Source organism: Thecamonas trahens (genome assembly GCF_000142905.1).
Source record: "Thecamonas trahens ATCC 50062 unplaced genomic scaffold supercont1.25, whole genome shotgun sequence".
In the NCBI taxonomy this organism is placed as follows: domain Eukaryota; order Apusomonadida; family Apusomonadidae; genus Thecamonas; species Thecamonas trahens.
In genome coordinates this window covers 345209-355675 of record NW_013657655.1, presented here as the reverse complement: position 1 = coordinate 355675, position 10467 = coordinate 345209, and the positions used below count along the sequence as shown (strand labels likewise).

At 64.1% G+C, this 10467-nt stretch overlaps 6 protein-coding genes across 6 annotated transcripts in view; 4 read left to right on the top strand and 2 right to left on the bottom strand.

The window, feature by feature from the left end:
* Nucleotides 1-780, top strand: part of AMSG_06069 (uncharacterized protein) — a 1275-nt gene extending 495 nt beyond the window's left edge. Inside the window, exon 2 of the mRNA XM_013902120.1 lies at nucleotides 271-780. Coding sequence (XP_013757574.1) covers nucleotides 271-689 — 419 coding nt within the window. The 3' untranslated portion in view covers nucleotides 690-780. The remainder of the gene's footprint in view (nucleotides 1-270) is intronic.
* Nucleotide 781: 1 nt separating this feature from the next.
* On the bottom strand, nucleotides 782-2508 carry AMSG_06068 (TULP3 protein). The gene is made up of 2 exons (XM_013902119.1): nucleotides 2305-2508; nucleotides 782-2187 (listed from the first exon to the last, which is right to left on the bottom strand). Exons 1-2 carry the CDS (start codon nucleotides 2427-2429, stop codon nucleotides 801-803), a joined length of 1512 nt encoding a protein of 503 aa, XP_013757573.1. The 5' UTR covers nucleotides 2430-2508; the 3' UTR covers nucleotides 782-800.
* A 774-nt stretch (nucleotides 2509-3282) lies between these two features.
* AMSG_06067 (uncharacterized protein) lies at nucleotides 3283-5241 on the top strand (the record flags this gene model as incomplete). Its single annotated transcript, XM_013902118.1, has 2 exons — nucleotides 3283-3310; nucleotides 3352-5241. 2 exons carry the CDS (start codon nucleotides 3283-3285, stop codon nucleotides 5151-5153), a joined length of 1830 nt encoding a protein of 609 aa, XP_013757572.1. The 3' UTR covers nucleotides 5154-5241.
* A 41-nt stretch (nucleotides 5242-5282) lies between these two features.
* On the top strand, nucleotides 5283-7288 carry AMSG_06066 (uncharacterized protein; the record flags this gene model as incomplete). The annotated part of the gene is made up of 2 exons (XM_013902117.1): nucleotides 5283-5349; nucleotides 5942-7288. The coding sequence occupies exons 1-2, from the start codon at nucleotides 5305-5307 to the stop codon at nucleotides 7286-7288; spliced, it is 1392 nt and encodes a 463-aa protein (XP_013757571.1). The 5' UTR covers nucleotides 5283-5304.
* Nucleotides 7289-7795: 507 nt separating this feature from the next.
* Nucleotides 7796-9045, top strand: AMSG_06065 (uncharacterized protein; the record flags this gene model as incomplete). The annotated part of the gene is made up of 2 exons (XM_013902116.1): nucleotides 7796-8918; nucleotides 9023-9045. The coding sequence occupies 2 exons, from the start codon at nucleotides 7796-7798 to the stop codon at nucleotides 9043-9045; spliced, it is 1146 nt and encodes a 381-aa protein (XP_013757570.1).
* The window catches only part of AMSG_06064 (uncharacterized protein), a gene marked incomplete at its 5' end in the record, with an annotated part of 1727 nt that continues 244 nt past the window's right edge, over nucleotides 8985-10467 (bottom strand). The window contains one exon of the mRNA XM_013902115.1: nucleotides 8985-10108. Within this exon, the coding sequence (XP_013757569.1) occupies nucleotides 9105-10108 (1004 nt within the window). The 3' untranslated portion in view covers nucleotides 8985-9104. The remainder of the gene's footprint in view (nucleotides 10109-10467) is intronic.

Genomic DNA, 10467 nt, shown 5'->3' with positions numbered 1-10467 from the left:
GCCCCTTCACCTCCCCACTACTACTACCCCCCCCCCCCCCCCCTCCGTATTCTCCGCACCCGTTACCCCCTTCACCCTGCCCCCTCCCCCCTTCCCGCAGTTTGATCGGCGTGGGTTTTTTCTTCCGTTCCGTTTTCGGTCTCGTTTTCAACAATGGCATCATTTTTTTTGCGTCGGTCAGCGGAGAGAGAAAGATGCCAGGACAAGCATGTCTCCCCTCCACGGCGGTTTCTCACGATATATTGATGTTTGGTGTTTGGATGTGATTAGGCTGCTTTGCTCTGTGGTGCCTTCCGTGCCAGCAGCAGCAGACGCATGCTTGGCTCGAGAACCGCCACCCCGAGTGCTGCCCGGAGTGGTCGGTGGGTACGCTCATGTGCCTGCTTCCGTACGTCGGCCAGCTCGCCACCATGTGCTGCGTCGGTTTCGACCGGAACACGATCAAGGAGAAGTACGGCATCGGCTCGGGCACGTTTGACTGCTGCGACTGCCTCGCCACTGTCTTCTGCACCTGCTGCGCTGCCATCCAGCAGGCGCGTGAGATCCAGTCGCGCGGTGACGTCCCGCGGCCGAAGACCCGCTCCTCGTCGCGCAAGGGCAAGGGCCGCGGCGGCAAGGGCCGCGGTGGCAAGGGCAGCAGCAAGGGCCGTGCCAAGGGCAAGTCGTCCCGCTCGCGCTCGCGTCGCTGAGCTGGTTCATCGTGATCGCGCTTGAGCGCCGGCCGCTCTTCTTCCAGAGGGGCTCGCGCCGCCACACGATAAATGACCAACCTCTAGCACAGTGCAGTCTACAGTGGGCGTTTACTCACATGCCAGCTTGTTGTCGAACGAGGAGAGAGCGATACCAAAGGCCTGCAGCGCAGTCATCGGATAGCGATAGTCCATGGTGAACTCGTGGTCGCCGATGCGGCCAAACTGCATGATGATGTACGACGGATCCTCCGGGTGGACAATCTGGAAGTTCTTGACGGAAGCGTGCGAGACACGGCGGTTAAAGTTGAGGACGTATGACTGCGATTCTTCGTTCCACACCGGGGACTTGTTGGTGAGACAGAGCATCTCGTCGCGCTCGTTGGCCTTGTGCTTGGAGATGAGGCCGAGGCCCTGTGAGTCGGGGCGCCAGACGTGCGCCTTGCCATCCATGCGCATGGCTGGAATGAGGACAGTCATCTTGCGCGGGCCCTTGAAGCCAAGAATGTTGGACTCGTAGAGGACGGCGGCGAGTTCGCAGCGGATGTCTTCGCCGGCCGAGGCCTTGTCGGGCGCCTCGCCGTGGTCGTAAAAGGTGAACGCGGTGCCGATAAAGTTGGAGCGGAGCTTGGCGACGTAGTTGACCGAGTCGCGCGAGAGGTCTTCTGGGTCGAGCGAGACGAGGTAGTTGGAGGAGCGCGACTTTTTGCGCTTGCGCGCCGCAAGCAGGAACGTGTCGGTGCTCTGCTCGTACAGTACGTACGTCGGAAACATGCGCTTCTTCCCGCTCTTGTTCCGCTGGATGTAGCACTGCACCACCTGGTGCTTGGGCGCAGGCCGGTGGACAAACGCCCGTGTGTCCGAGAGATCCAGGCCCGAATGCTCGTCGACCTCGTCAGGCTCGTACGTGTCGTCGAGCCCGGCGTTCATCATCATCTGCTCGGTTGACGTCAGCGGCCGCCCGTCTCCATCGTACTCTGCGTCGCTGTGCTGGCCGCGCTGGCTGTAGCCGTGCTGGCCGGCCGAAGCGAGGGCGTGGACTCCAGTGTGCGCCACAGGCACCTGCGAGCTACCACTGCCGCCGCCGTATCCGCCCCCGGCCGACGCGCCAGCCTCGTCGAACCCGGTCTGGAAGATCGAGGTCTGCTGCGCCGATCTCCCGCGGCCGCCGGCATCGCCGCCGTACTCGTCGCCGCCTGCACCGCCTCCACCGGCGCCGCCCGAGTAGCCCTGACTGCCGCCAGCGGTGAAAAAGTTCGAGGCGCGAGCCGATTTGCCGCCAAACGATGCTTTGGGCGTGGACATAGAGAGGCCCGACGCCCATCGCGACTTGTCGACGGCGTTTTCTGGCCCAGCCGGGCCCGACAGCATGGTCGCCGCCACCGATGATGAGGGATTAACAAGCGCAACGCCAGCGCCAGTCATCTGCGCCCGCCGCGTCGCTTCGCGCTGCCGCAGCAGTTCCAGCCGGGCCTGCCGCGACTGAGTCACGGGCGTGCTGTGGGCAGAGAAGGGAGGGAGGAGGAGGGGGGGGGGGGGGTGAGTGTGCGTATGGGGTTATATCCATACATATGCATGTGTGTGCATGTGTGTGCATGTGTTTGTGTCGTCGTACAGAATGCCCAGCGAGCCGTCCTTCACCACTGTGGCAGTGGCATTGGCGCCAGCCGTGTCCCACCCTCCACCGTAGGCACCGGCAGGCACCGCCGCAAACTCATCGTCCGACGAGTGAAAGTCCATAGTGAAGAAGGAAATACGCAAAGTCTTCCGCCTTGCCCAACCACGCCCTCCTCTACACTCGTGGCTCGGCTGCGTGGAGTGTTCGTCCCGTTCTCCCCCCCTCCCCATTCCCCCCCTACCCTGCCTTCCCGCCTGCGGAACCCAGTGTTCGATCAATTGTTCGATCAATTATTCGTTCGTTCATAATCGTTCGTTCGTTCGTTCATAATCATTCGTTCATTCGTTCGTTCGTGAGCCCGATCGATCGTTCATAATCGTTCGTTCATAATGATCGTTCTTTCATAATCGTTCGTTCGTTCTTTCATAATCGTTCGTTCGTTCGTTCATAATCATTCGTTCATTCGTTCGTTCGTGAGCCCGATCGATCGTTCATTCATCAGCCTGATGACACTCTCCATCACTTAGACCGACCAGTGCTGCAAGCGGCAGAAGGTACACACCCTCCGAGATCGGCGAGCTGTAGAGCTGGTGGTGGATGGTAGGAGTGGATCGGAAACGTGGTTGGGCCTGGTAGGCCCTGATCATCACACAAGTATGCAGGCACACCGACTCGGCCCGCAAGCGTTACCACGTCCCACCTCACCACAGCCCAACCCGCCACCGCCACCACCACTCGCCGAGGGCATGACTCGCCGCCGGCAACGCAGACGACGCGGGCCGGGCGAGTCCGAACCGGCAGAAGTGGCGAGCGGAGAAGCCGGCGAGCAGGGCGGGCGACTCGGGAGGCCACGACGGCGGGGGTGGCCGAGACCAGCCACGGCCAGGCGAGCAGGACGGGCGCACAGAGGCCGAAAGAGAGGCGGCGGGAAGGCATCGGCACGAGCCAAGCGTACTGGCCGGATTGACTCGCCGTATGCTCGGAGTGCCGCAGCTGGGCAGCGGTCCACCGGCGGGTGGGCGAGAGCGGGCCCGTTGCGGACAGGCGGCGTTTCTGCCGGGAGTGTCCTCGTTGGGCGCCCGCCGGCGATTGATGCTGGCGCGCTGGCGGCGCTACGGAAGAAGGCACAGAGCCATACTCTCGAGGTGATGACACCAGAGCGTGCCCGTCCGGCCACGGTGGACTCCCCGCGGCGGACGGCCTCTCCGGCACGGAGCGCACGGAGCGCAAGCGCAGGTGGATCCCGGGCGTCGTCACCCGGAACTGGAGCGAGTGCGATGACAAGCAATTGCTCCGAGCTTGGCTCGCGTGCGGGCGCTAGCTCGGCCGCAAACGAAACAGACGGTGACGAGGACCTGCTGCTGGCGCAACTGCCTGCGCCGCAGCCGGTGCCCGACGCATTTGACCCGCGGTCGAGATCCAACACTACCGAAGATAGGCTCATGCTGCTGCAGATGCAGCAGGCCAAAAAGGCCAAGCTGTATCAGCGCAAGATGCGCCGTAGGGCCAAGCGCCGCAGTTCGGTTGACTCGGCCATCTCACACCAGTCGACTGCAGAGTCAACGGCCACACTCTCGACCATCGCAGAATCGACCCGGGCCGGCGGCCTGCCCCGCGGTTCGGACGTGACTCCGTCGTCACACTCTGTGGGCACCACCGCCTGCTCTACCGCCCACCACAACGCCTCGAATTCGAGCTCGAGCTCGAGCTCGAGTTCGAGATCGAGCCTGTCCTCGTCGCGCCTATCGGCCATCGAGTCGTACTCGGACTCGGCGGTCTCGGGCGTCAAGGGTGCATCGGCGTCGACCATGGCTGTCTCGGTCGTCTCGCACCACAGCAGCTCTGAGAGCAGCGACCACGCCCCGCAGGCCGAGGCTGATCTGACCAAGACCGACCGCTACGGCCAAGTCAGCTTTTCCATCAAAGCCAACGGCCGCGACACGGCCGCGACCGACTCGGCCCTCTCGACCGTCTTTGAGTCGGTCGACGCCAAGGCTGTCGAGTCGTACTCGGACTCGATGATCTCTGATCCGGGCGATGCCGGCGCCGCGTCGGCCTCGGCCTCGGGTATTCCTGTTGTCCCCAACCTCCGCATCGAGCCGTCATCAACAGCGACTCCCAAAGGCGGGACGCCAAATCCGCTTGGTGCCCAGCGCTCGCCACGCATGGCCTCACCGCCCGCGCGCACCGCAGCGACAAACTCGGCGCACACCACGTCGACCAAGTCGGAAACGTCCGAAACGGCGTCGGCGCTGGCGTCGGCCCGCCTCTCGCGCCCGACCTCGTTTTCTAACCGACAGGAAACAATCAAGAAGCAGCGCGAAGAGGCCTTTTTCCGAAATCAAGTCCTCTTCCGGAAGCAGTCCAAGCGGACCATCGGCGTCTCGTCGCTCCGGCACCGGTCGTTCACCGTCGGCGCCAACGACGCGCCTGGCGGCTTTTCGTCCGAGGCCGAGGCACAGGCTGCCGCCCGCAAGATCCGTGAGTCGCAGAAGAGTCTCAAAAGTCTTAAGGGTGTCGATGACGCCACCGTCGCCGCTTCCATCAAGCGCAATTCGGCCGTCCACAAGCGGCTCCGTCGCTGGCAGCGGACCTCGTTCGCCCGCATCCCGCTGGGCGTCTCAGACCAGCTCGCCAAGCATCGCTCGCGCAAGAAGCTCATCGACCGTCAGGCCGATCGTGTCGCCGTCGAGCTCCCGCACTTTGTTGCCCTCGCCAACCTCTCCGCTGCCCAGCCCATCCTCGTCGACCTCACCAAGGCTTACGCCTCGCAGCTCGGCGAGAAGCACCCCATCACCCTCCAAGCTCGCGCCCGCCTCGATGCCGTCGCTGATGCTCTCCGATGATATACGTCAGGCTCATAGTTGTCGTCATCCTGGTTTGGGACGGCGATCACGCTAGAGGGCAATGTAAACTGTTGGCGCCTGCATACCCGCACCGGCACCGCCCTCCCCACTCACTGGAAATCCGCACTCTTCACTCCCATTCCAAGAACCAATGTGCGACTGTGTTTCGGGAGTGTGGGATGACTTTATGGAGACGGTACGTCCACCCCGAGTAGTCCATCCATCCCTACATCCGCATGCTTGCTCTACCAGTGTCTCGCCCCCCATATTATCCTTGTCGTGTTCTCCTTGGTCCTCAGCCCGGTGCGAGCCTCCTCCCCCCCCCCCCCTCTGCCCGTCGCTACTCGGCCACAGCGTTACGCAACGTCACTCGTGTTCAAGGCCTGCACGCACCTACCCATCCCACACCCACATTGCCTCGACCAATATCTCCCGCACTTCCGTCTTGGCTGTGACTTGATGGTGTGGGTGCGGGGAAGGGGGTGCGGAAGGCGACGGAAGGAGGTGCTGGGGGGGGCCGAGGTCGCATGCCCGCGGTTGATTGCGCGCCACGCGCGCCACGGCATGGTCATGGTGGGCATGGACTTCCTACTGGGCAAGGCGATGGGGGGGTTGGGGAGGGTGGTGGGAGAAGGGAGAGAGAGAGAGTGTGTGTGTGTGTGTGTGTGTGTGTGAGTGAGAGAGAGAGAAGCACGGTTTTTGCGCTGTTGTAGGGGATAACGGACAACTCATGATAGAGTCGTCGATGCCGGGCTGTGTGGCTGGGTGCGGAGGATGGGGGAGGATAGGGTCGGCAGATTGTTGGATGCATATGCTGCTGTGCCATTGTGGGCCCTATTCTGGTCCTCATTGGTATCATTGTCCTTGTCTCGGCACTGAAGGATACCCGCGGGGACAAGATCAAGAAGTACAATGCGGCGGTGGACAAGTGGAACTCGCAGTCACGTGACGAGCTACTTGCGGCACAGTTTACCAACACCAACTCGGGTGCCTCGGGCGGGGCTGAGGTCCTCGGTGCAACGACTGCCGTCGACGTGCTGAGGGACGACGACAAGGACCTCAAGTCGTACGAGCCGCTCAAGTATCGGACGGCAGGCGGGTTCTCGTTCGCGTCAGCCACGCTCGGCACGTCGGACATTGTGTACACAGCTGACATCTCTGCGTCGCAGAACGGCGGGCCGGCGTCAACCATGTCTGTCGGCCTCACCTTTGGCCACTACATTTCGCGCGGCCAGGGCTCACTCTCGCGTTCGTGCCAGTTGACGGCAACATCAACGTCGACCGGCTCTTCACGCCCGCTGTGTTCGCAGGTGTGCTCGGATGATGGCGGGCAGTGGGACTCGACGACGTCGACTTGCCGGTTCTACCTCCGCGCGTCGGACATGTGCCTCAAGGTCACGCTCTCGGGCAGCTCGTGGACCCCGGCATCGGTGCCGGGCTCAGGCTTTGGATGCCTGTACAAAAACCAGGGTGGAACCAAGGGCGACTGGTCCATCTCGTCGTACACCTCGGTCAGCGCCGGTGCCACCATCACGCCGAGCACCGTCCAGCTCACCATCCGCTCGAGCGACGATCCGTACATTCTGGCGTCCGATCTGACCAACGGCTCCTATGACTTTGGCCTCACACGCGCACAGAAGATTGTCATCGGCATTGTGCTCATCGTCATCGGCTGCGTGTGGATGTGCTGCGTCTGCGGTGGCGTCTACGCCATCTACATGTGCTTCATGGGCAACAACCGCTCCGGCCGCTTCAACAACCACAAGGGCGGGGCCTACGGCAACAACAACAACAACAACAACGGCGGCGGCGCTTATAACGGTGGTGGCGGCGGGTACAACCACGGCCCGGCTCCGGCCCAGCCTGTTGTCGCCCACCCTGCCCCACCCCCGCCGTCCAACTACAACGCCCCGCCGCCGTCCAACTACAACGCCCCGCCGCCGTCCAACTACAACGCCCCGCCGCCGGGCAACCCCTACGGCGGCTCCGCCGCTCCGCCGTACTCGGCCGCCGTCGGCGCCCCGCCGCCGGCATACGGTGGTGCGCCTCCGTCATACGCCGGCGCCCCGCCGCCCAATCCGTACGCTCCGCCGCCAGGCGGCAATCCTTACCAGCAGAAGAACCCGTACTCGTAGTCGCCTCGATCAGGTCACCTCGACCAGGACCGCGATTCGGCTGATAAACATGCACACACCTCGCCTCATGCCGCAGCAGAGAGCTCCCAGCTGATAGTGCGGAGAAATGTGCTTCTAGCTGCCAATTTCGGCAGGGCCGCGTTGCTCTTTCTCAGGATAACCAGCAAAAAAGCGGGTGAGGCGACCTTCACTACATTTGCCGAGCCGGCTCTGCATAGCAACCTCTGGTGTGGCTGGTTCCAGCCGAGCCAAGACCAGAGAGGTGCGCTGCTTAGTATGCACTACACACACTTGCCAGTCTCTTTGAGCAAAGTTCCAAGGCATGCGCCGTTCATGTCAACGGGCCCCGGTGCTGATAGCGACCGGGACGGGCCAGTCCGCAACGTGGCCTAAAAAACCGCCAGGGCGTCAACACCAGAGCAGCCGACCACGAAGAGTGGCACCCCTCTCCGCACGACGACGTTCGGGAACAACACGACCACTTGCCCGATCTGGACGGTGAGGACCATGCTTGCGGCATTCCCGGTGCGCAAGCACGTTTCGGCGGCGGCCACCTCGGGACCCAAGGGGGTCTCCAAGGCCGCGTCCTGTCCCGCCCCGGCCCCACACCCACCCACCGAATGTTCGGGACGGGTCCCGTCCGAGGCGCTTCCCGAAACTACGACCTTTTTTGCGAGCCACCCGGGCGCTGCGACCAAGTGCGTTGCTAGCCGCCCTGCTCCCGTCCGCCCTGCCTCGCAGGCCAAGTCTGACCGCAAGCGCAAGCGCACGCGCCAGACAGGCGCCTCGTCATCACTGCTTTTTGGCACCCCGTCGGCCTCGGCTGGCCCGTCGTGCGGGCCAAGTGGTCAACTGCACCTCGTCACCCGCACTGACCCGCACCTCCCGTCAGCCACCACCGCTGCCGCCACCTCGTCGGGCTCGCTCGTCCTCGGGCAGGGCGGGTCAGCCGGAGTGGTGACCTCGGACGAGGACGCTGTGCTGGCGCTGCCGACCGAGCCTGTTGGCTCGTCGCAGCTCTCGGGCCTCGCTCTTGACCCGTCTTCGGGCGCGGCGGCGCTGGCGGCCGCGGCAACGGCCGCCGCTGCCCAAGTGGCGAGCGACGTCGCCGACGACAATGCCCGGCCGTCGAAGAGGCACAAGCGCCTGCTTGCGGTCTCACCTGAGACCGGCGCAGTGTCGGGCCTCGCTGTCCGCCGGCGGGTCCGCCGCCGCAAGCGGATCGTTGTGGCCCGCCCAACCTTTTCCACCCGCTCGATCTCAAGCACCATCGAGGCCGCGCAGCCGTGTGCAGACGACGAGCTTCCGGAGGATGCAAGCCCAGGCTTGCCAACCGAGGCCAATCAAGCCGAAGCGTGCGCCACCGCCACGCCACCGACGCAAGTTGTCGATGAGGTGACGACACCCGAGCCCGAGGCCGATAGACCGCGCCTTTATCGTGGCTCGCTCTCGTCTCCGCTTGACATTGCAATCTCGACGGGCTCGTCCGGCGGGGCGGCGTCGATGCCGTCGATGCGCGCATCGCAAGTGCCGATTGGCTCGGCATTTGCGAGCTTTGCGCGCGCGGCGGCCAAGCAGGCGACCGTTCTCGCGCCGCAGCCATCAGTCTGCATCCCGCCCGGCCCGCTTCGTGCGCCGCTCCACACCGAGACCCCGCTCTCATCGGTCCAAGTTGTTCATGGCTCATGGTTTGAGACGACCAACTCGCTCATGGACCGGTTGGCGGCGCTCGAGGCCGAAAACACGGTTCTCCGTGAGTACGTCTCGCGTATGCATGCCCACAGCGGCGTGGCTCCGTAATGATTTATCTTTCCCATCAATCTTCTTCGCCTGCTTCTGTTGTGCTGCGCGCTGCGCGCATGATCAGCTCGTACACAGTGAGCGTAAATGCCGTACCGACGAACATGCGCGAGGCATTAGCGTAGAGGCCCTTGGCAAACACGCCGAGGCCGTCAGTGTGGATGGCGTGGAGGAGGCCAAAGCCGACTGCTCCGTTGTATCCGAGCTGCCCGCGCTGGACCCGGGTGGTGAGGACCGCGACCGGGTTAGCCACGACGACCGCGAGCATGGCTGCGCCGGCGCCGGCGGCTACCCGCTCCGAGCCCTCGAGCACGTCGAGCGGCGGGTCGAGCGCCATGGTGTGGCACAACACCTCATAGGCCGGAAACAGAACGCCGGCGGCCACCGACGACCGCACCATCGACAGCGACGCACCGCGGAGCAGACCGAGCGTACCGACGTCGCGCAAGACCTCGCGGACTGTGGTGACTGAGGTCTTGAGTGCACCCGGTGCGTCGCATGCCTGCAGTCGCACCTTGCACGCGTCAAACGGCGCAATGACCAGGCCCTCGGCCGCGCCCGCCAGCAGACCGGCCGCCGTTAGGCGCACCATCGGCAACCACGAGCTCTCGGCTTCGCCCTGGCCGTCGCCGTCGGTCCGTGCCGGCACCAGAGCCTCTTTGACCGTCACGTTGACCAGGGCGCGAGTGGCCATGACAGGAAGCACACCTGCCAGCGCCGGCATCAGCCCCCGCCACGGTGCCATCCACCCATCGTTGCGGATGAGGGCGGAGATGGCGGGGCGGACGCGCCGGAGCGGGTAGGCCGGGAAGCGGGCAGAGAGCAGCTGGGCCCGCGTCGCTACCGTGTCGAGCGGATGTGTGACAAACCTCTCACCGAGAGCCACCCCCACGGCAGCACAGCCCAGGAGCCATGCCGGATACTCCGGATTCGTCCGCGGAGTGTCGCCATGCAGTGGCAGGACGCCCGGAATGGCCTTGTCCGTCGCCGGCCGCGGCCGAGCAGTGCCTCCGGAGCGGCCTGTCCTGGGCGCGGCGCCACTTGCTGCGACTTGTCCCGCCTGTCCCTCTGTCGGCGCCATGTCTTCCGCCTTGTTCTTGCGGATGTGGTGTGGCTGGTATGGGTGCGGGTCGAGTGTACCTGTGGTGCAGCGCTGCCCCAAGCGAGTGACGTGTCGGCCGAGTAAGCCGGAGCCGGCTTGCCCGACAGGAACGTGAGCCGGAGGGCCAGAGGATGGTGGAGGGCTGTATGCCGTGCATCGCCACATCAACCGCATTGCCAACCTTTGGCCCATACTGAACCCTCCCTCTCCCCCGGGAAAAAGTTCTTTGCAAAGTTAACCCCCGTCTCAGGACAAAAAAAAAAAAAAAAAAAAAAAA

Coding starts and splice junctions, on each gene's coding strand:
- AMSG_06068 (XM_013902119.1), bottom strand. CDS start 2,429: ATGGACTTTCACTCGTCGGACGATGAGTTTGCGGCGGTGCCTGCCGGT. Junction 2,188..2,304: donor GACGGCTCGCTGGGCATTCT/GTACGACGACAC, acceptor CTCTGCCCACAG/CACGCCCGTGACTCAGTCGC.